This window comes from Bufo bufo, chromosome 6, assembly GCF_905171765.1.
Source record: "Bufo bufo chromosome 6, aBufBuf1.1, whole genome shotgun sequence".
Lineage (NCBI taxonomy): Eukaryota > Metazoa > Chordata > Amphibia > Anura > Bufonidae > Bufo > Bufo bufo.
This window is the reverse complement of record NC_053394.1, coordinates 205,770,238-205,791,564: the sequence shown is the minus strand read 5'-3', so window position 1 is coordinate 205,791,564 and position 21,327 is coordinate 205,770,238. Positions and strand designations below refer to the sequence as shown.

Here is a 21,327-nt window from a genome sequence, read left to right as displayed (position 1 = left end):
CATCTCTTGTCCTATGGACAGGAAAAAGGAACTGAGGAGGAGGAAGGTGATGGTACTCAAACGATCTTGGAGGTTCTCGTTCCCATCTGGATGGGAGATGCTCTCTCACAGGTGCTGGCATGGGGCATAGTGGGGGGGGGGGGGGGGAGGGAAACACTGCAAAAGTAGTCCGCCACCCAAAACCACAAGAAAAAAATAAATGTGTGTGACACCATCCCAATGCAGAACAGCTGTTTCATTATGGAGAAAGAATAATTTCAATCCATTTGCAAATGAACAATTAAAGGAGTTATTCAGGCTTTGGTGAAAATCTTCCTAAGTGCTGACCTGTGGAAGGAAGCTACTCTGTTCAGTACTCACCCCTTCGTACTGTTGACGATTCCTCAGTCTCCACTGCGCTCATGTGACCTCAGGGACTGGATGCAAGCTCTACCGTTCAGGTCATAAAAGGAGCTGACTTGGAAGACTGAGGAACACATCAGGGACCGGAGTGGAAGAGCCTACACCCAGTCCTGGCGGTAATGCGAGTACAGCGGAGACATTGGAACCGATTGTGAGACAGAGGGGTGAGCGCTGAGCAGACTAACTTCTCACCACAGGTCAGCACACAGCAAGATTTTCAAGAAAGCCTGGAGAAGCCTTTAAGTACATGAGCTGACTAAGGAGGAACCTGGCGCTGTCAAACAATCAGAGGGAGAGTCTGGGAGAGGAAGTAGGAGGAGCAAGAGTGCACAGAGTGACTTCCGCACACCCTCAGTATACTTATCTGCTCATTTACATAAGTATTTGTCTCCAGAATGAAGTAACCAGTCTGCATAGGTATGATATGATTTTAATCAGCAGGATCAACTATACAGGGACTTTGGTTGTTTGAATAGGGTAGATTCTGCTGACAGTGTGCTTTACAACTGTATATATCTATCTCTTTTAGACATTTTAGGCTTATAGTACTCAAGCGCTAAAAATAAATAAAATTCAACACTACAACATACTGTATGTACATAATATCAGAGAACCATGTGATGTAAGATGCAGCAGGAAGTTCTTGCAGCTCAGTATTACATTTGGTACCGCAAATGGTGGCGTATTATAGTGTTATTCTTTCCAAGAAACATTGAGGGACATTTAAAGTGTTGGACTCCACTACTGCACCATAATGTGTGGCTTTTCACTTTTTTCGCCACTTTTCAAAAGAGGTGAGAAAAATAGGCTGATCATGAGGACCAACAAATTTAGTAGCATTTGAGCCAGAAACCGGTGTAAATCTCTGCCAGCTCATACCTGGTGTGGAATTGAATGTCTAGCACATGGATTGCCTGTGTTTCTTAATAAATGTGTTACATTCTGTGCCAATGTACTTTATACTATGACTGATGTTTGTAACACCAGTCTTGGTACATCTGTCCCACTGCATCTAGAGACAGTAGCTCCACGTGCATCTGATGAAACATGTCACAATGAAACTGAAGTCCTACAATCTATGGAGCTACTGTACAGTCCAGCTTACTTGCAAAAAACCTCTAAAATATAACTTTTATTTTATAATATAATGTTAAAATAATTACCCCCACAAAAATAAATAATTAAATGCCTTACAAACAAAATAGTGTGGCTAGATACCAAAAATTGGATAATGGAATTTCAAGGTATGTATCCATCGATAAATGCTATGCATAAGGTATGTGGGCAGCTTGATACGTTTACTCACGGTTCCTGTAATGTATTTGAAGAGAGGAGCACCCCCCACATTAGCTTCTGGGGGCGGTACATTGACGATATTCTGATTTTATGGGATGAAACCATTGACCTTTTTAAGTTGTTTGTACATCAAATTAACCACAATGAAATTGGCCAGAATTTCACATATGAAATCCATAGTCAGAATATCGCTTTTCTGGACATTCACATAGTGAAGAAAAATCGGGAACTATGTACTGAAACTTTTTGCAAACCGACTGCAACCAACAGTGTACTAAGATGGGACAGTTATCATCCTTGTAGTCTCAAAAAGGGAGTCCCTAAGGGACAATATTTACATATGAGAAGAAACTGCTCCACACTTGAGTCCTCCAGATCCCAAGCTAATGATCTATGGGATCGTTTCTCCGAAAAAAGATATCCCCTTGGGGTCTTAAAAGACGCATTTAACCATTCCCTTAACAAGGATAGACATTCCCTGCTTTCCTCGGCACCCCACCCTAAAGATGAGAACAAAATCATGAGAATAATCGGTACATTTGATGAATAAAATCAAAAAGTCCTTGGTGTGTTGAGGAGATACTGGGAAATCTTGTTGCCTGATCCCGATATAAGTGACATAATCCCCCCCACAGTCCTTCGTAACCTACAGAAGAGGTAGGTCAATCAGGGACAGACTGGTACATAGCCATTATAAAAAACCTCAAAGAAAAGGCACGTGGCTTGACCGCAAACCACCAGGGACTTTTAAGTGTGGCAACAATTGTATCTGTTGTCCCCTTATTCTCAAATCAACTTAGTTTAGAAGTGTATTGACAGGGAGGATCTAGCCGATGCGAGATTTTGCTAATTGTAAAACTCAGGGTGTGGTTTACTTGTGTACTTGTGAATGTCCCCTTAATTATGTTGAAAAGAATAAACGGGAATTAAAACGTAGAGTAGGAGATTATATTGGGCACATTAACCACAGTCGTGATAAACCTATAGCACGTCATTTGTTGGATCATCATAATAGTGATTATAGGTCACTCAAATTTCAGGTGATTGAAGTGATTCGTAAATCACCCAGGTGTGGCGAATGGGAAAGGCGGATTCTCTGAAAGGAGGCTCAGTGGATCCCCGCCTTAAAATGGTGGGCCCGCTGGGCCTCAATGACCAGATTTTCTTTGCCTGTTTTCTCTAGGACACTCCTTCCTTGGATTTGCAAATCCCTCCCCCCTTCTTTATCCTCTAATTTGGCAGCCTCTATTGTTGGCAATTGTTCAAAACCTGTCTAACATTTTGTACCATATTTCTAGTATAACTTTATGCAACCTCCTTATATATGGGGCATATCTGCGTTCCACTAGCGCCAATGTGCATTCCACAGACCGGAAGTTCCTCTGGCCGGTGTGTTCCACCGGCCGGCAAGGGGTTTTCTTCCCCTCGTATCAAGTACTTTATTGTGTCGGCGCCGATGCCGATTTAATGCTCTTTGTAAGTACAACATTACCAGCCCTGATTGAATATATGGCCCCCTTTTCAGCAAGTACATGCTGTCTTTTACCGTTATAGTGCGCTCCACCGATCGAAAGTCCCTCCCGCCGATGCGTTCCACCGGCCGGAAGTTACTTCTCACGATAACATTATGAGAAATTTGACATCTCACAGTCTATCCTTATTCTGACAGTGTTGTATTACCAGCAGAGTATACATCGCTAGCCTACACCTTATATTTATATGTAGATTTATCTAAATTCACCTACAATTAATCCTTTGTTTCTTTGGAACACATAATGAGTTCCATTGAACTGGAAGTTGGGCAGGGCCACAGTCTACACCGGATGTTTGGTAGTAGCAAGGTGAGCGACATTTACAAACATCACCTATTAACCTAGGTATATAAAGGGGGCATTTTCTATCAATCTTTCGTGCCTACATCATCCAGGTTGCCATCTGCTGCTTAATTTCGTCCCCTGATGAACCAATGACTACCTTAAGTGGGGAAATGCATCGGGACCTACAGTGACAGATCTTCTAAGGGACTTCTATGGTATTCCCAGGGTTTAGCCACCGAGAAGTAGGGTCGCCCCTTTCGGGCCAGGTGCTCCGCTTTCAGGCAGGGATAGCCTGAAAGGGACACCCAGGGAATGATCCTACCCAGACATCATATCCTATGGTCATAAACCCTGGTGGGCGCTTCTCTCTTGAAATACATTACAGGAACCGTGAGTAAACGTATCAAACTGCCCACAAACCTTATGCATAGCATTTATCGATGTACAGTATACATACCTAGAAATTATATTCTTATTATCCAATTTTTGGTATCTAGCCACACTGTTTTACTTGTGGGCATTTAATTATTGAATTACTGATTTTTGTGGGGGTAATTATTTTAACATTATACAGGTGAAACTCGAAAAATTTGAATATTGTTCAAAGTTCATTTATTTCAGTAATGCAACTTAAAAGGTGAAACTAATATATGAGATAGACTCTTTACATGCAAAGCGAGACATTTCAATTTCTGTCACTATTTCATGCTGCCCAGAGTGAGGTCAGTATAAAGTTGACGACAGGTTCCCTTTAAGCTGCATTAATGCAACTCTTTTTAAGTTGTATTACTGAAATAAATGAACTTTTGCACGATATTCAAATTTTTCGAGTTTCACCTGTATTATAAAATAAAAGTTATATTTTAGAGGTTTTTTGCAAGTAAGCTAGTCATTGATCCCTCTTTGGTAACACTTTCTCTGTTAGGCTTTGTTCACATCACCGTTCAGCCTTTCCGTTCTCCTGCTTTGTTTAGGAGCAGGAGAATGGAAAGGACGGAGAAGACACATACCTGAGCCGAACGGAGCCTAAGGACCCCATAGACTATAATGGGGTCCGTTATGTTTTCGCTCAGAAGATGATTTTGGAGCGGAGACAAAAGTTGTGCCTCTTCTAAGCAGAAACATAATGGACCCCATTATAGTCTATGGGGTCCTAAGGGCTCAGTTTGGCTCAGTATGTGCCTTCTCCGTCCTTTCTGTTCTCCTGCTCCTAAACAGAGCAGGAGATCGGAAAGGCTGAACGGTGATGTACACGAAGCCTTAGCTGTACTGTACAGTGCCCCATAAGTTTACGACTAGAGAGTTACAGAGTTTATAAATTTTTATAATTAGCAACCAATAGTAACAGTAAGTTAAAGACGAAGCCAAAAGAAAAAGACATTTAAGGAACAACAATCTTACAATCTGTAAATCATACAAAATTAGAGAGGGGGAAAATAGAATACAATACTGGAATGGAATGTGAAACTCCCAAACAAATGAAAGGAGTACAACATGGAATAAAGGATGAAAGCAGAGCCAGAGGTGGGGGAAAAAGCAGCGCTGACATAAAAGGACCAACCAGTAAAAGGAATGTAGTTGGCTGGACCAGCCATGCCAAATAGCCTGAGCAGTTCACATATGGAGGCTTCAAAGGAGTAAGAGTTGAGCTAATAGTTGTAAAATGTGTGGAAATAGACCTGTTCAGATTGTAAGTAACATTTGAAACAAGCAAAATGTATGAACAAAGGGTGTTATTTTTTTCTTTTTTAAATTAGAATAAGAATGGAGCATAAAGGAAATTAAATGAACACTTTTAGCAGGATGATTTATGTGGGTACTACTACTACATTGCAAGAAAATACCTCAATTGTGCTTCAGCTATCACTGACAAAAAAGGATAATAGTAGATCCAAGCTCTACGGTATACATTTATGTGAAATTCATGAACAAATAGTTAATTAGTCAAAAGTTTAGTTTGCACTTTTAATAAGCAGCATTTGCAGGCAATAGAGCTCATTTTGTTAACCATCACTACATACATTAGTTTATAAAAATGTTTAGGCATGCAAGTGTAGCATTCAAATTCTATTCGTTGAGGATAGAAATACAGGCCATATGCCTGGTCTATTTTATGAATAACCCCCTCCCCAACTTCAAAACCAAAAAAGGCTTTTCCTCTAAACATTTTAAAGATGCTCTGTCACCAGGATCAACGCTAATAAACCACACACACAGCCTGGTAGGGCTCATCATGCTGATTAAAACTGTACCTTTCTTTTGTCTTTATGATAAACAACTGCAGGGAAATCTGCATTTTCATTCATATAAAAATGAGAATTTTGAGCACCAGGAGGCAGGGCTGAATTGTCTGAGCACTGCTTTGTAACACTCCCTGTGCTCTGCACACGCCTCCTCCCCTTGATTGACAGGGCTAGACATCAGACTGAGGGCAGAGCTGTGTGCTAGCAATATAATATATTCCATACACTATAGCTTCACCACACTGAGATTTGCTCAGAAAGCTAATCAACATATTACGGCCTTAATCAAAGGCACAGTACATGATTATAAAGACAAGATAAGACACTTATAGGCATGGGAAAAACACATCTTTATGTGGTAATGCTATAGCTTGGTGGATAAGCAATTTGTTTTGCACGTAGAGATATCAACATTTTTTTCTTCATATTTTTTTTTCTTCCACATTTATTCCATAAGAAAAGTCTATGCCCTTATAATATATTGAGAATAATGTTTTTTTTTTAGAAAGCTAATAAATATTACTAGTTTCTTTATAATCATATATTGTGTCTGAATAAACAGGTAATAGGTTTAAAGGGGTTATCCGAGTTATTTTTTTGTTCTTTCTATGTTCCTAACTGGGCAAATGTAACAGCTTTCCAATTCACTCACTTTATCTCCAGTGGCTGGTTTCTCAGATTTCACTGAGGGTCACATGACCTGTGATGTCAGCTTCTCTCCCTGCTTTGTTAAAGGTCATTTACAAGACTGTAAACGAAAGTCACTGTGCTGGCCACGCCCCCTTCACTCTGCTCTCTGCTAGGATTCTTAACCCCTTCAGCTGCACAGACTCAGGGCTGAAGTGTTTACTGTGTAGCTGCAGGCAGTGAGGAGACAAATGCTGGGCACAGGAGCTGAAAGAAGTTCTGCAAAGCATTACAGGTAGGGGGAAGATCCTGTGTGTATTAGCAGTGTCATTATATAAGTGGAACTTGTAGTTCTACACTTACAAGTTGCTGTTTTCTCCCAGCACTCAAGGCAGCTCTTGTATCCACTCCCTTAGCAGTGTCATTATACAGCTGGGACTTCTAGTCCTACACATACAACAAGCTGCAGAGTCTCCCAGCAGGCAGACATGTCACTCAGGGCAGCTCTTGTATTCACTCCCTTAGCAGTGTCATTATACAGCTGGGACTTGTAGTCCTACACATACAACATGCTGCAGAGTCTCCCAGCACTCAGGGCAGCTCTTGTATTCACTCCCTTAGCAGTGTCATTATACAGCTGGGACTTATAGTCCTACACATACAACATGCTGCAGTCTCCCAGCAGGCAGACATGTCATTCAGGGCAGCTCTTGTCTCCACTCCCTTGGCAGTGCAGGGGGAGGGGCAGAGATTGTTTTTATTGCATGTAAACAAAGGGCCAGAAAAGAACCAGGGAAATGAGGAAATATATATATATTTTTTGCATAAAACTTGCTTAGCTCAGTTATATATCAGATATTCAGTGCTATATTATTTTTTTTCATAACTCTGATACCCCCTTTAAGCAAAAAAAACTTTAAAAAAACCACGATTTTAAATATAGTAAGGCCTTATTATTATATGATGATATATTATTTATCATAGTTTAGTCTTTTATTATGGTTATGATTTAAAAAAAAAAATAACAGAGAAAACTTACAACTCTCCTGGGACTTGAACTTAGGATCTCTACATGCAAGGTTAAACCACTAAACACTAAGCTAAAGCATCACCACAGAGATATAATTTTTTTCTATGCATATAAGCTAACACACATTACTGGTTTCATTATAATATAATTATGCCTGTGAATAAAGCAGTAAGATGTAGATTAGCTTTCTGAGCAGATCTCAGTGTGGTGAAGCTATAGTGTATAAAAAAATATATGATAGTTACTTGCTAGCACATCGCTCTTCCCTCAGTCTGATGTCTAGCCCTGTCAATCAAGGGAAGGAGGCGTGTGCAGAGCACAGGGAGTGTTATAAAGCAGTGCTCAGATGATTCAACTCCGCCTCCGAGTGCTCCAATTACTCATTTGCATATGAATAAAAACACATATCTCTGCAGCTATTTATCGTACACACAAAAGAAAGGTATAGTTTAATTAGTATGATGAGCCCTACTAGCCAGTATATCTGGTTTAATAGGGTTGATCCTGGTAACAGAGCCTTTTTAAGGGAGAAACAAATACTAAAACTAACCTTCTGGTATATGCCTGCACCACAAAAAAGTACCCTATTTTTCGTTTTACAAGACCCCTTTATCTCCACCCCTCCAAAAGCGCTCGTGAGTATAGTAGGATTGGGGAGCAGTGAATATAGCACCTTGGTGCTGGTTTTACAAGCCGCTTTACTTAATCTGCTGTCAAACTGCTCAGCTCCTCCTGCTCTATAACATGACACTTTCAGATTGCATTGCATTTTGAGGTGACGAGTCCCATTTAAGTCCCATTTCTAAGTTATGAAGCTAGGGCCAAATTCTTCTAGTCCCCAGATGTTAGCACTTCTAGAGTCTGTATAATGGACAAATTGTGCCCACTAAAACAGTATTGCCAGGACTTAGCAACAATAAGCAGGATGGTGGCTGGTTATCACAGTTGCCTTGCAGTCAACAGCACTTTGTTTTCCATCCAGCATAACGGAAACCAGACGGATCCGTTAGGTTTTCCCATAGACTTCTATTATGTCAAATCAAAAAAGAATGCCGCTTAAAGGCTTCCATTTTAATTCCCATCTTATGGATTCCGTTATTTTCCGCTATAACCATGTTATAACAGAAAGCCATAATGGAATGCATAACGGTTATGTGAAAAAGCCCTTAGTCTGACAACTTCTGTCCCTGCTTATCACTTATGATGTCCGTTAAGAGTCCTCCAAATATTTTTCCTACACTGGAAATTACTTAGGCAAGACCTAGAGCACTTTTTGAATATCAGCACCAGTGTTGCCTTCCCCAGTTGCTTGGCATTGTACCAGTCACTAGATAATCTTTATAAAAAGAGGGGTGCAGCAATAACTAAGCTCTTTAATAACTCTTGGGTGTAATCCATTTGGATCCAGAGCCTTGTTCACATTTACCTTATTTAGCTTAACTTGGACCATATCTACATTCAGCCACTTTAGTATATTACTAGATGTGTTAACAGCCCTAGCACCACTGAAAGCAGCTCCTTTCTCTTCTTTTGTGTATACAGAGCTAAAAAACTAATTTAGTAGCCCTGCCTTTTCCTGCTCCTCAGTGCATATCTCCCCGCTACCATTGTTTAGGAGACCTACCTGCTCTGACTGTGTTTTTAGCATTTACAGTGCTGTGAAGTATTTGCCCCTTACAGATTTCTTTTGTTTTAGCACATTTGTCACACTTATATGTTTCAGATTTCAAACATATTTGAATATCAGGCAAAAATAACCTGAGTAAATACAAAATTGCAGTTTTTAAATGAGGATAAAGGGGTTGTCTGGGTTCAGAGCCAAACCCAGACATACCTATATTTTCACCCACACAGCCCTCTTATGTTATCATCAGAGCATTTTATGCTCTGATGGTCTCCCTGGCCCTGCGCAGGATCGTGCAGGGCAAGGGCTTTTTTCTGTACAATAACACACTGCTGGACGGAGGCTTCCACCTAGCAGTGTGTTCGGTGACGTCGCCGGCTCTGATGGGCTGGCTTTAGCGCTGCCCTAGCCGTTTTACAGGCTAGGGCAGCGCTAAAGCCCGCCTATCAGAGCCGGTGACGTCACCGGGCTCAATGCTGAGCGGAAGCCTCCGCCTGGCAGCCCTGAGGAGAGCCCAGTACGTGACCGGATCTCCTGAAAACGCCTTTGCCCTGCGCAATTTAGCTCAGGGGAAAGGAGATCATCGGAGCATCAAATGCTCCAATGCTCTTGTCAGGGGGGCTGCCTGGGTGAAACCGGACAACCCCTTTAAGGGAAAAAATGCTATCCAAACCAACCTGGCGCTATGTGAAAAAGAAATTGCCCCTACACATAATAACTGGTTGTGCCACCCTTGGCGGTAACAACTGCAAACAAGCATTTGAAATAATTGGCAATGAGTCTTTCACATCTCTGTGGAGGAATTTTGGCCCACTCTTCATTGCACAATTGTTTTAATTCAGTCACATTGGAGGGTTTTTGAGCATGAACGGCCTGTTTAAGGTCATAACACAGTGTCTCAATTTAAGTCCGGACTTGGATTAGGCAACTCCAAATCCTTTAATTTTTTAAAGCCATTCAGAAGTGGACTTGCTGCTGTACTTCAGATCACTGTCCTGCTGCAGAACCCAAGTACACTTGAGCTTAAGGCCTGATATGGATAATTTGGTTGAACTTTGCGCACAAATCTCCGATGCACTAAAAGGTGCACTTCAGTATTAAAGTGCGCCCAGCACAAACAATTCCGTAGCTATTATTCAGTTCTTTCTGTATAAGGGATGAAGTACTTCTTTAGCCCAGGAAGAGTCAGACACAATGCTGGTTCAAGCTGGAGTCCATGTAAAAAGCTCCCCAATTGGATCCAGACTCCTTCTTTATTAAGGCAATAGAACGACGCCCAGTAGGAGACGGCTTTACAATTTCAGCCAGTCAGCCGAGAAAGTACAGGTACATATCAAAAGGACAGGGGAGGTCATCACCATGGCCGGACAGTGCAATGCACACACCCCATCCCTGTATAAGAAAGGATGAGTCATGTCCATTGTCTGATGAGCCAGGTGGCCGCCCATCCCCCATCACTGTCAGCATGGATCCTATTCAATACTGCTCAAAGTGACCAGTATCTAATGAAGATCATTCTACTGGTTCTTATAGATTTGGGACTATAAGCGGAACATTGCTACGGCTATTGTCAGTATACAGTACGAGTATACCGACAAGGCAGATATGCATGTCTTAAAGGGACACTGACCGGCCCTATAAACATATTTAGCTATTCCTATGCAGTCATAGATCTATTAAAGTGTATTCCAATGATATAAGAGTACCCCCTGTCCGCATTGTAAACCATGTAAAAACAACTTTATATTGATCTGTCAATCACATTTCTTTATGCCCAAGGGGCTTTTTTTCTCCTACCTTCGTGCTCAGCCGCGCCTCAACTGTCGCTTCCTAGCGCCACCCAGCTCATTATTATTCACTGCGCTGGGCGGCTCTTACATTCCCCGATCATAGATACTTATGGGCATCGGCCTCAATCGGACCATCTGCGCATGCGCCGGCACCCTCCCAAGCCTGTAATTGAATCCAGCGCCCGAGAGAAGAGCGCTGGATTCAATTACAGGCTTGGGAGGGTGCCAGCGCATGCGCAGATGGTCCGATTGAGGCCGATGCCCATAAGTATCTATCGGGCATGCGCGGCAACTGACAGGGTCGGGGAATGTAAGAGCCGCCCAGCGCAGTGAATAATAATGAGCTGGGCAGCGCTAGGAAGCGACAGTTGAGGCGCGGCTGGGCATAAAGGTAGGAGAAAAAACGCCCCTTGGGCATAAAGAAATGTGAAAAAACGCCCCTTGGGCATAAAGAAATGTGATTGACAGATCAATATAAAGTTGTTTTTACATGGTTTACAATGCGGACAGGGGGTACTCTTAGATCATTGGAATACACTTTAATAGATCTATGACTGCATAGGAATAACTAAATATGTTTATAGGGCCTGTCAGTGTCCCTTTAAAAGCAGATATGTATCCAGAAAGGTATAGCGAAGCCGCAGCAGAGGTATAATATGTATCTCTCGTTATGCAGACTTCACTCTAATGTGTATAGACATTTGAAGAGAAGAAGCAGTTCGTGCTCACAAACCGTCAAAACCGGCAAACGCCCCCCTACACACTGAGAACACGTCTCCAAGCCCATGAGAAGGTTTTCATACGGTTTTACCGCTGTCCCGATTCAACCCAAGTACCCTCTGCTAGAGTGTTCCTCAGTTAAATCCGACACAGGGAGACAGATGACAATCTATAAAACACACACACATCCTAAGATAAAATGTCCGCATAATTCCATATACTAAAATTTCGACAACAGGCCACAAACTGATAGTCAGACATTCTTCTTCAGGATTTTCTGGTAGAGAGCAGAATTCATGGTTCCATCAATTACAGCAAGTTGTCACGGTCCTGAAGCAGCAAAGCAACCCTAGAACATCACACTACCACCACCATGTTTTAATGTTGTAATGATGTTCTTTTTTCTGAAATGCTGTGTTAGTTTTAAACCAGATGTGCCTTAGATGTTGCTCTGGGTTATTTTGTCGATGCACTCTTGGAGTAAATTTGGCAGGCTGGCCACCCGCTTTTTTCTCCATTTGTGGATAATAGCTCTCACTGTGGTTCGCTGGATGCCCAAAGCCTTGGAAGTGGCTTTGTAACCTTTTCCAGACTGATAGATGTCAATGATTTTCTTCTTCATCTGTTCTTGAATTTCTTCAGATAGAGGCATGATGTGTTACTTTTTTTAAAGATTTTTTAGCCTACTTCCTGTTGTCAGACAGATTCTATTTAACGGATTTCTTGATTTTACATGTCTGGCAGTAATCAGACTGGGTTATGCCAAGTGAAATTGAACTCGGCTTTCTAATTATTTTTTCACATAGGACCAGGTTGTTTGGGATAGCATTTTTCCCCTCAATAAATGAAATCTTCATTTAAAAACTGAAGGTGACATTTATCAAATTGGAGTTAAGTAGAACTGGCTTAGTTGCCCATAGCAACCAATCAGATTTCAACTTTCATATTGGACAGCTCCTTTGGAAAATGAAAGGAAAAATCTGATTGGTTGATATGGGCAACTAAGCCAGTTCTAGTTTACATTAGTTTGATAAATGACCCCGTGAATTTTTGTATTTACTCAGTTATCTTGGTCTGATATTCAAATTGGTTTGATAATCTGAAACATTTAAGTGTGACAAATGTGCAAAAACAAAAGAAATCTGTAAGGGGCCAATACTTTCTCACAGCACTGTATATATTTAAAGAATTTTTAGGGATTTTTTTGCTCTCTTTGGCCACCAGCCATTTATTTAGTATTTTCGCAGATTTTATCCCAATTTTTTTTTTACAGGTTTTAAGCCTTGTACATCTGGATTTCAAAGGCTACAGCTGACCCCTTAAATTTGTATTTTTTAAATGCTTTTTTTTCGGAGTTTATTGCACTTTATACAGTAGCTGTAAGCCATGTGGGGTTTTATTTTAGCTGTTTATACTTGTTACCTATAGGGATAAATTTTGCAGTACCTAACCTAGAGGTAAAGCCTTTCCATTTTTCCTATGTATGATTATGTGACAATAGCTGCTCCCAGTCTATGCCAGGAAGTGCTGCCCTTTACACAAATAGATAAATTTGAAAACAAACTTCAAATTGTCCCATTGCTAAATTAAGACCTTTGCCCTCACAGACAATAGTTTTTTTTTGTTTTGTTTTTAAAGTCATTCTTTTGAAAAAATGTCACTTGAAAGCCCTGCCATGACACAGAAATTTCTATCTGGGTGCATGATTTTTATTTTATTTTAGGTCAATGAATGTAAAACATGACAATCCCCTAAGAATGGCATTTATTTTTTGTCCTTAATCAAACCCCTGTTCCCAAATTATGGCCCCCAAAATATAACCCAAGCTGTATGCAAACTGCATGTGGTTTTCCACGTAGCTGGCAACTACTGCATTTCACCAGGGGTGGAGCTAAATTGCCTGCTATGATTATTTTCCAATCCTCGTGGACAGCATTACAGCACCTTCTGCTCATCACTACAGGGGTGCTGCTTTACTTTCCTGGCGCTGTCCTGTATGGGCAGCATTTGCATGGAGTTGATATGCTCTTCCCATGTTCCTCTAGATTCCTCTGATTACTCTGGTTTCCTCCCACCCTCCAAACATGCAAATAGGTTAATTTGAAATTTAGATCATCAGCGGCAAAGGGGGCAAGTGATGACAATATATGTACAGCATTGTGGAATATGTTGACACCATATATAAAAGTAAAATAAATAAGCTAGTCTAAAAGGGACAAATGTATTGAAGACAAGTTTACTTTAATAAACTGCTTGTAATCTGACAAAACATGCTGGATTTAACAACCCTGTACAAAAGCTTTGTGCCAAGATCATTAAAAATACAAGCAAATTTATCTTCAGAAATACTAGAAATCTTAAAGAGAACCTGTCACCTTACTTGACATGTCCGTTTTAGTAACAACTCACGTTTTCTATGTACGAACAATTCTAAACCATCATTTTTAATTACTCTATGTTGTTTCTACTAGGAAATTATGAACTGTCCGCAGTCTGCAATAAAAGTTCCAACTGAGTGTTACCAGTCTGAGGCGTGTCCCTGCAGAGTCTGACACTGACAGCACTGATTGGATAATGTCAGACTGTGCAGGAACACCCCCCCAACTGGTAACACCTAGCTAGACTTTATTGCAGACTGTTGGCATTTCATTCATAAATTTGTATTGCAAATAATAGAGGACAGGTACAACATGGAGTTGTAAAAATAGCTGCTCCAAAATTGTTATTACATGGAGAACGCAAATAATTAATAAACCAGACATGTCAAGAGTGGTGAAGGGTCATATTTAAAACATGGACTAAATGAAAACAGGCTTTGCAGAGGTTTCTTAAGCCTGTGCTTACCATCATCCTGGGTGGACTTAGTCTTGTTGTCTGCCAGACTGATCTTTTCTGTTGTAATGTCTCTTGCCCCTATGGTTCCTGCTTTATACTTTAACCTGCCTAGTGTCCTGTGCTTTATAAGGAATGATGAACGCTTGAACTGGGCAAATACTCTTAAAGCTTGACACCGGGATACTGCCCAGCCAGACTGGTTAGAGTGTGGGAGAAGAAGTCTACTCCTAGTTTCCCTCTTGCCAAAATAGTGGGTTGAAGGGTAGAGTCTGCCTTTGCGGCGAATGCGTTTTGGAGGTGCATAGCTTGGATGGCTTTTTTGGCGTGGCTGGCCCTGGGTTGCATAGATGTGGGACAGTCCATCAAAGAGCCCCTTCAGATGACTGTTACTGGGGAGGCTTCTGAGTGAAGGTGCACTGGAGTGGCTTGATGAACTCTGTGGGGAATTAGAAGTGGTAGAATTGCTGGATTTCTGTGAGCCTGGGCTATTACCTGGCATGGAGGTGATATGTAAAAGAGGAGAAGGAGCTGGTTGTGAAGGCTGAGGGGAACAGTTTAGGTTATGTGAAGCCTCAGTATCATTAGTTTTTTTTCTAGGTCTGTAGTGCACAGACAAGTCTACAATTCGTCTGCGAAATCTGCGTCCATCAGGTGATGGAGTGAAAAACTTAGTGAGGCCATCAATTAGCCCTTTCGTTTTCTCATTAACTTTGAGGGGGGAGCAGGTGGAGGTGAAGGTGGAGCTGATGGAATGGGGGCCGGGTCTAGTGCGGTCAGTTGCAGCAAGGCTGCAGATGGGGTCCTTCACAGATGCAGCATGACCAGATGGCAGTGTGGTGGTACACATTTTAGTTTTTTGACTCCTACCAGATGGCCCCCTTCCTGGGAAAGAAATCAGAGGAACTTCTTCATTGGAAATACACCTGCAAATAAAGAAGGAACAACATTTGTAATATATCAAAAATAAGAATTCATACTCCGTAAAGTACACTCATTGACAACAAAAAAACATAACGCACCAAGAGGAAGTTTTTGGAATCAAATGAAACTTTATATGTGTAAAAGCCAAAAGATAAATTTAAATTGGGGAAAATTGTACAATTGAAAGGAGGCTCTAGTACCCTGTTGGGCTGCCTGTAGACTGGATAAAAGGGGAGATATTGTTGGGCATGGATAAGATACGGTTGGACATGGAGACATACAGGTTCCGCATGGTATCCTGCTATACATTTGCTCACAGATGTTGCAGCTGGGCCTGTAGATCCTACACACTCATTGGTTGCTGAAGCTGGTGTCCCAGCTGGTCTCATAAATGCTCAATTGGCAACAAATCTTGCAACCATGCAGGCCAAGGATGTACTTCAATCTGCTGGAGACGTTCTTGGAAACCTTTGTTGTGAGTGGACTAGCATTAACCTGCTGAAAAATCCCAGCTGGAACCTATGCCATGAGAGGCAAAACATGTGGCCACAGGATTTTCTGCACATATCACTGAAATTACATCACACAGCAGTTAGGGCAGTGTGTTGCTTCATACCAAAGGCAGGATTGAAGCACTCACTGAGGCCTCCATACTCCAATATGACCGCTTTCAGATATGAAACAGAACTTGAATTTGTCACTAAAGGCGCTATGATTCCAGTCTGTAGAAGTCTAATTTTCTCATTCACGACAATACTACAAACAAAGGTGATAGTGGCTGGCTGTCAAAGGCAGAACACATAATGGGCACCGGACACCTTTTTTTTTTCTGCTAAGTGCCTGGAAATGGTCTGGGCAGGGACAAGGGTGTGTAATAAATTGTCACCTGTATCTGGATGATGGGAAACAATGGGAGTGGATTGTGATTTATAGTGGATCAAATTATCCTTTCTACTAGTGGTCTGTCTGGGCCATCCTGAGCGCGTTTTCAGTGCTTGTGTGCTCTCACGTAACCACTGCTCTCAAAACCCCCTGAAAGCTAGGTCAAAGCAGCCTAGATCTGAATTTTTATGGGGTTTTTTTTACACTTTTTTTATAGTTCCCAGGTTACACACACATCTCTAACACAGTACACAGCTCTGCTACATGCGGTTAGACACACTGCTCTATATACACAGTATACAGCTCTGCTACATGCAGGTTACACATACAGCTCTGCTACACAGTACACAGCTCTGCTACATGCAGATTACACATACAGCTCTGCTACACAGTACACAGCACTGCTACATGCAGGTTACACATACAGCTCTGCTACATGCAGGTTACACAAAGCTCTGCAACACAGTACACAGCTCTACTACATGCAGATTACACATACAGCTCTGCTACACAGTACACAGCACTGCTACATGCAGGTTACACATACAGCTCTGCTACACAGTACACAGCACTGCTACATGCAGGTTACACATACAGCTCTGCTACACAGTACACAGCTCTGCTACATGCAGGTTACACATACAGCTCTGCTACACAGTACACAGCACTGCTACATGCAGGTTACACATACAGCTCTGCTACACAGTACACAGCTCTGCTACATGCAGGTTACACATACAGATCTGCTACATGCAGGTTACACATACAGCTCTGCTACACAGTACACAGCACTGCTACATGTAGGTTACACATACAGCCCTGCTACACAGAGAGAGATGGACTGCTGAGAGATAACAGAAAAAGACTGTAGCAGCAGGAGGCTATATTAGCTGAGATTTTCCTGAAAGCTGTGGAGCTGCACACAGAGGACTTCACTGTGTGTTCCAGAAGAAGTGGGACCGTGTGTAGAGACCTGCCGGATCCTTCCTGCCAGAGGTGGAGAGCTGCATCTGTTATGACCAGAGAGAGAAAGACAGACAAGCAAGCGACCGCACCTTATCTGTGATAGGTTATAGGGTCAGAGACTTAGTCAGTGCGCTGCAGAAGCGTCCCCTGGGTAGCAGGGCTAGATAGGAAATTGGTAGTGAGAGTAGCCTACAAGCTGACCGTTTGCTGTTTAGCTTTATTCTGTGTCTATGCAAAATCTCATTACCACTGTTGGTGTTTTATGTTCACCTGTTCATACCATTCCTGTCATTGACCCATTGTGCCGCTGGTGCGGTGGTATTGTATTGTTACTCAGCTTTTCCGGCAGTTTCATTTTGCTCCTTAATAAAGCAGGCTTTTGCTTCAGTCTCCTTGTCCGCTGTACTGTACTTGAATCCTGCTTTGCGGTCTCTCCCTCCTCTGACCGCTACACAGGTTACACATACAGCTCTGCTACACAGTACACAGCTCTGCTACATGCAGGTTACACATACAGCTCTGCTACACAGTACACAGCACTGCTACATGCAGGTTACACATACAGCTCTGCTACACAGTACACAGCTCTGCTACAAGCAGGTTACACATACAGCTCTGCTACACAGTACACAGCACTGCTACATGCAGGTTACAAACACATCTCTAGTACAGAGCTCTATTTGATGGCTACAGTTCTGTAGATTCTACCAGCTGCTGTGCACATCTGACCCCTCCCACACAAGTGACTCGTCACATGGTCATGACATCATCAAAGGTCCTTTGCCTCTCCAGCAGCTAGCAGCTCCATCAGGTGAAGAGTGTGTGTAGTAGGGCATATTATGAGTGAGGGAGCACAGAGTTTTGGCTGATGTCTGAGGGAGCACAGAGTTTTGGCTGATGTCTGAGGGAGCACAGAGTTTTGGCTGATGTCTGAGGGAGCACAGAGTTTTGGCTGATGTCTGAGGGAGCACAGAGTTTTGGATGAGGGAGGACGGTGTTTTGGATGAGGGAGGACAGAGTTTTGGATGAGGGAGGACAGAGTTTTGGATGAGGGAGGACAGAGTTTTGGATGAGGGAGGACAGAGTTTTGGATGAGGGAGGACAGAGTTTTGGATGAGGGTGGACAGAGTTTTGGATGAGGGAGGACGGAGTTTTGGATGAGGGAGGACGGAGTTTTGGATGAGGGAGGACGGAGTTTTGGATGAGGGAGGACGGAGTTTTGGATGAGGGAGGACGGAGTTTTGTCTGAGGTCTGATGGAGTTTTGGATGAGGGAGGACGGAGTTTTGTCTAAAGTCTGACGGAGGAGGGAGTTTTGCCTGACGGAGGATGGAGTTGTGGATGATGTCTGACGATGTCCTAATATGTATGCCGTACACATATCAGCCTGAATCATAACTCCATGCCAAGTTCTGCAGCAGTCAGACATCTCTACAATGATTTGTAAAGCACATAGAACTCGTATATATTCTTGACTGTGTATAATAAAAGTATTAATGAAACTATGATCAGCCAAATGCAGGGAGAACATCGTAGATTGTACTTGTGAAATCAGAGGGGTACGTTTTATTAACCATGGTATATTTCAGTTCATATTTCATGTAAATTCACTAAAAACTGCATGACAGATGCAACAACAGTTTAAAGCAGTGTGGGGATTCGCTCTGGTAGACAGGGTGTGCGGACGCAGTACTGAGGCAAAGAACCAGTTCTTAAATCAAACGTCCGTATTTATTCACACATAAAGCAAAAAACAAACGTCCCTTTGCAGTCTTGGTGCTAGATCACACACAATAGAAAGTCCACATAGCAAAAATCATCTTGTTGGCAGGTCTACCTCCAGCAGTCCATAGCAGGCTTTTAGGGGGCCCGTTTCCCTTACAGTCGGATCTCAGCCCTCCAGCACGGCACAAGCCTCAGATCCCAGCACATGCACCTCCTGAGCTCCACTGTCAGACTGAGGTAATCCTCCTCACCTGGCAGTGCTGGCTGGTTTTTAGGCTTGGCAAAACCCGGCCTGGAACATGGGGAGTAGTCACCCACCCAGCACTTTGACTACTCCCAGTAAGAGCAGTACCGAATCAGCTATACAGCCATACTAAGTATTAGGGTGTCAAACAGCAACTGCTGCTTACACATAAAAACCGGCACTTACTCCACCGAGGCCAGGAACCTCGGAGTCACGTACCTATCATCCACGATGATTCCTTGTACCTTCTTACATACCTCCCCCCCTTTGTTCAACTTTGAGGGGGTGAACACATGCCATACTGTATACTCGAGACAGTGCATCCGCTTTTCCCTACAACTGGCCTGCCCTGTGTTCTACGGAAAACTTAAAGTTTTGTAAGGACAGGAACCACCTGGTGACTCGGGCATTTCTCTCTTTGGCCTGGCTCATCCAATTGAGAGGGGAGTGGTCAGTCACATGGCGGAATATTCTCCCCAACAAATAAAAGCGGAGAGACTCGAGTGCCCACTTTATAGCCAGGCAATCTCTCTCCACTATACTTTACCTGGTCTCGGCTGGAGTGAGCTTGCAGCTTAGGAAGACAACGGGATGCTCCTCCCTGTTGACTTCCTGAGACAGTACAGCACAGAGGCCTACTTTGGAAGAGTCTGTCTGCACTATGAATTCCTGCTTGAAGTTAGGCATCACCAAAACTGGGGAACCACACAGGGCCGACTTCAAAGCAGAGAAAGCCTCTTCCGCCCAGTCATTCCAGTTAACCATCTGACTGCGTCCCTTCAATAACCCTGTCAATGGTGCGGCTACAATATCAAAAATAAATTTCATAATAGCTTATCAAACCTAGGAATGACTTTACTTGTTTAGTGGCGACAGGTCAGGGCCAATTCCTTATCGCCTCTATTTGGTTTACTTGGGGTTTTATCACTCCGTGCCCAATGACATACCCCAGGTATTTAGTATCCTTTAAAACTATCGCACATTTTTTTGGGGTTAGCGGTTAGTCCCGCATTCCGAAGGGAGTCCACTACAGCCTGCACTTTGGGTAGGTGACTTTCCCAATCGGTACTGTGGATGACAATGTCGGTATGCTTCGGCTTACCTGGACGATAATGTGTACGCAGCACAATGTCCATAAGCAGTTGAAAAGTGGCGGGGCCACCATGCAGACCAAAGGGCAGCACCTTGTACTGATACAGCCATTCAGGTGTGATGAAGGCAGTTTTCTCTTTGGCAGCCTCCGTTAAGGGCACCTGCCAGTACCCTTTCGTGAGGTCCAAAACAGAAAAATACCAAGCTTGTACTAACCTCTTGATAAGCTCATCCACCCAGGGGCATGGGATACGCATCGAATTTGGAAAACTTGTTCAGTTTACGAAAACCTTTACAGAACAGGAGTGTCCCGTCCGGCTTGGGTATTAGCACTATAGGAATAGCCCACTCACTTTTAGACTCCTCAATGACGTCTAGCCTCAGCATCATCTGCACTTCCTCTGAGATGGCTTGTCGCTGAGCCTCAGGTACCCGGTATGGTTTTAGCCGGACTTTAGTCTGAGGCTCAGTGACAACGTCATGCCGAATTGTGGAAGTGCGTCCAGGGAGATCCGAAAACACATTCGTGTTCCGGCTAATAAACTCCCTGGCCTCCTGAGCCTGCTTAGAGGAGAGGCTGTCAGCAATTCTTTATTTGGCAGCCGCTTCCCTTGCTTCAGACAGATGGGCCGAAACCGCTTCCCCTAGAAAACCTGGCTGCGGGCTGTCTTCAGTACAGGTTTCCCTATCTTTCCACACGGTTTGAACAGATTCACATGGTACACCTGCTCCGGCTTTCGCCTCCCTGGTTGGTGTACCTTGTAATTTACCTCTCCAGTTTTTTCAAGTACCTTGTAGGGCCCCTGCCACCTGGTCAGGAACTTACTATCCACTATCAGCACTAGAACCAAAACCCGATCACCTGGGTTAAAGAGCCAGACCCGAGCCTGCCGATTATAGATCAGATTCTGTGCTCGCTGAGCGGCCTCCATATGCTCCCTGACAAGAGGCAAAACAGTCACTATCCGCTGTAGCATCTTGGCAACATACTCAAGGAAACTTTTTTGCGGAGTGCGTTGCTGTTCCCACACCTCTTTGGCTACGTCCAACAAACCGCGAGGATGTCTGCCATATAGCAATTCGCAGGGCGAGAACCCAGTAGAGGCCTGGGGCA

The 21,327-nt window shown here is 43.0% G+C and overlaps 1 protein-coding gene across 4 annotated transcripts in view; it reads right to left on the bottom strand.

Moving 5' to 3' along the window:
* The window catches only part of KAT6B (lysine acetyltransferase 6B), a 373,094-nt gene that overhangs the window by 133,302 nt on the left and 218,465 nt on the right, over positions 1–21,327 (bottom strand). For 3 of the 4 annotated variants that reach the window (XM_040435104.1, XM_040435107.1, XM_040435106.1), the window contains one exon: positions 14,394–15,307. In XM_040435104.1, coding sequence (XP_040291038.1) covers positions 14,394–15,307 — 914 coding nt within the window. The remainder of the gene's footprint in view (positions 1–14,393; positions 15,308–21,327) is intronic. The other variant, XM_040435105.1, reaches the window with a different exon arrangement.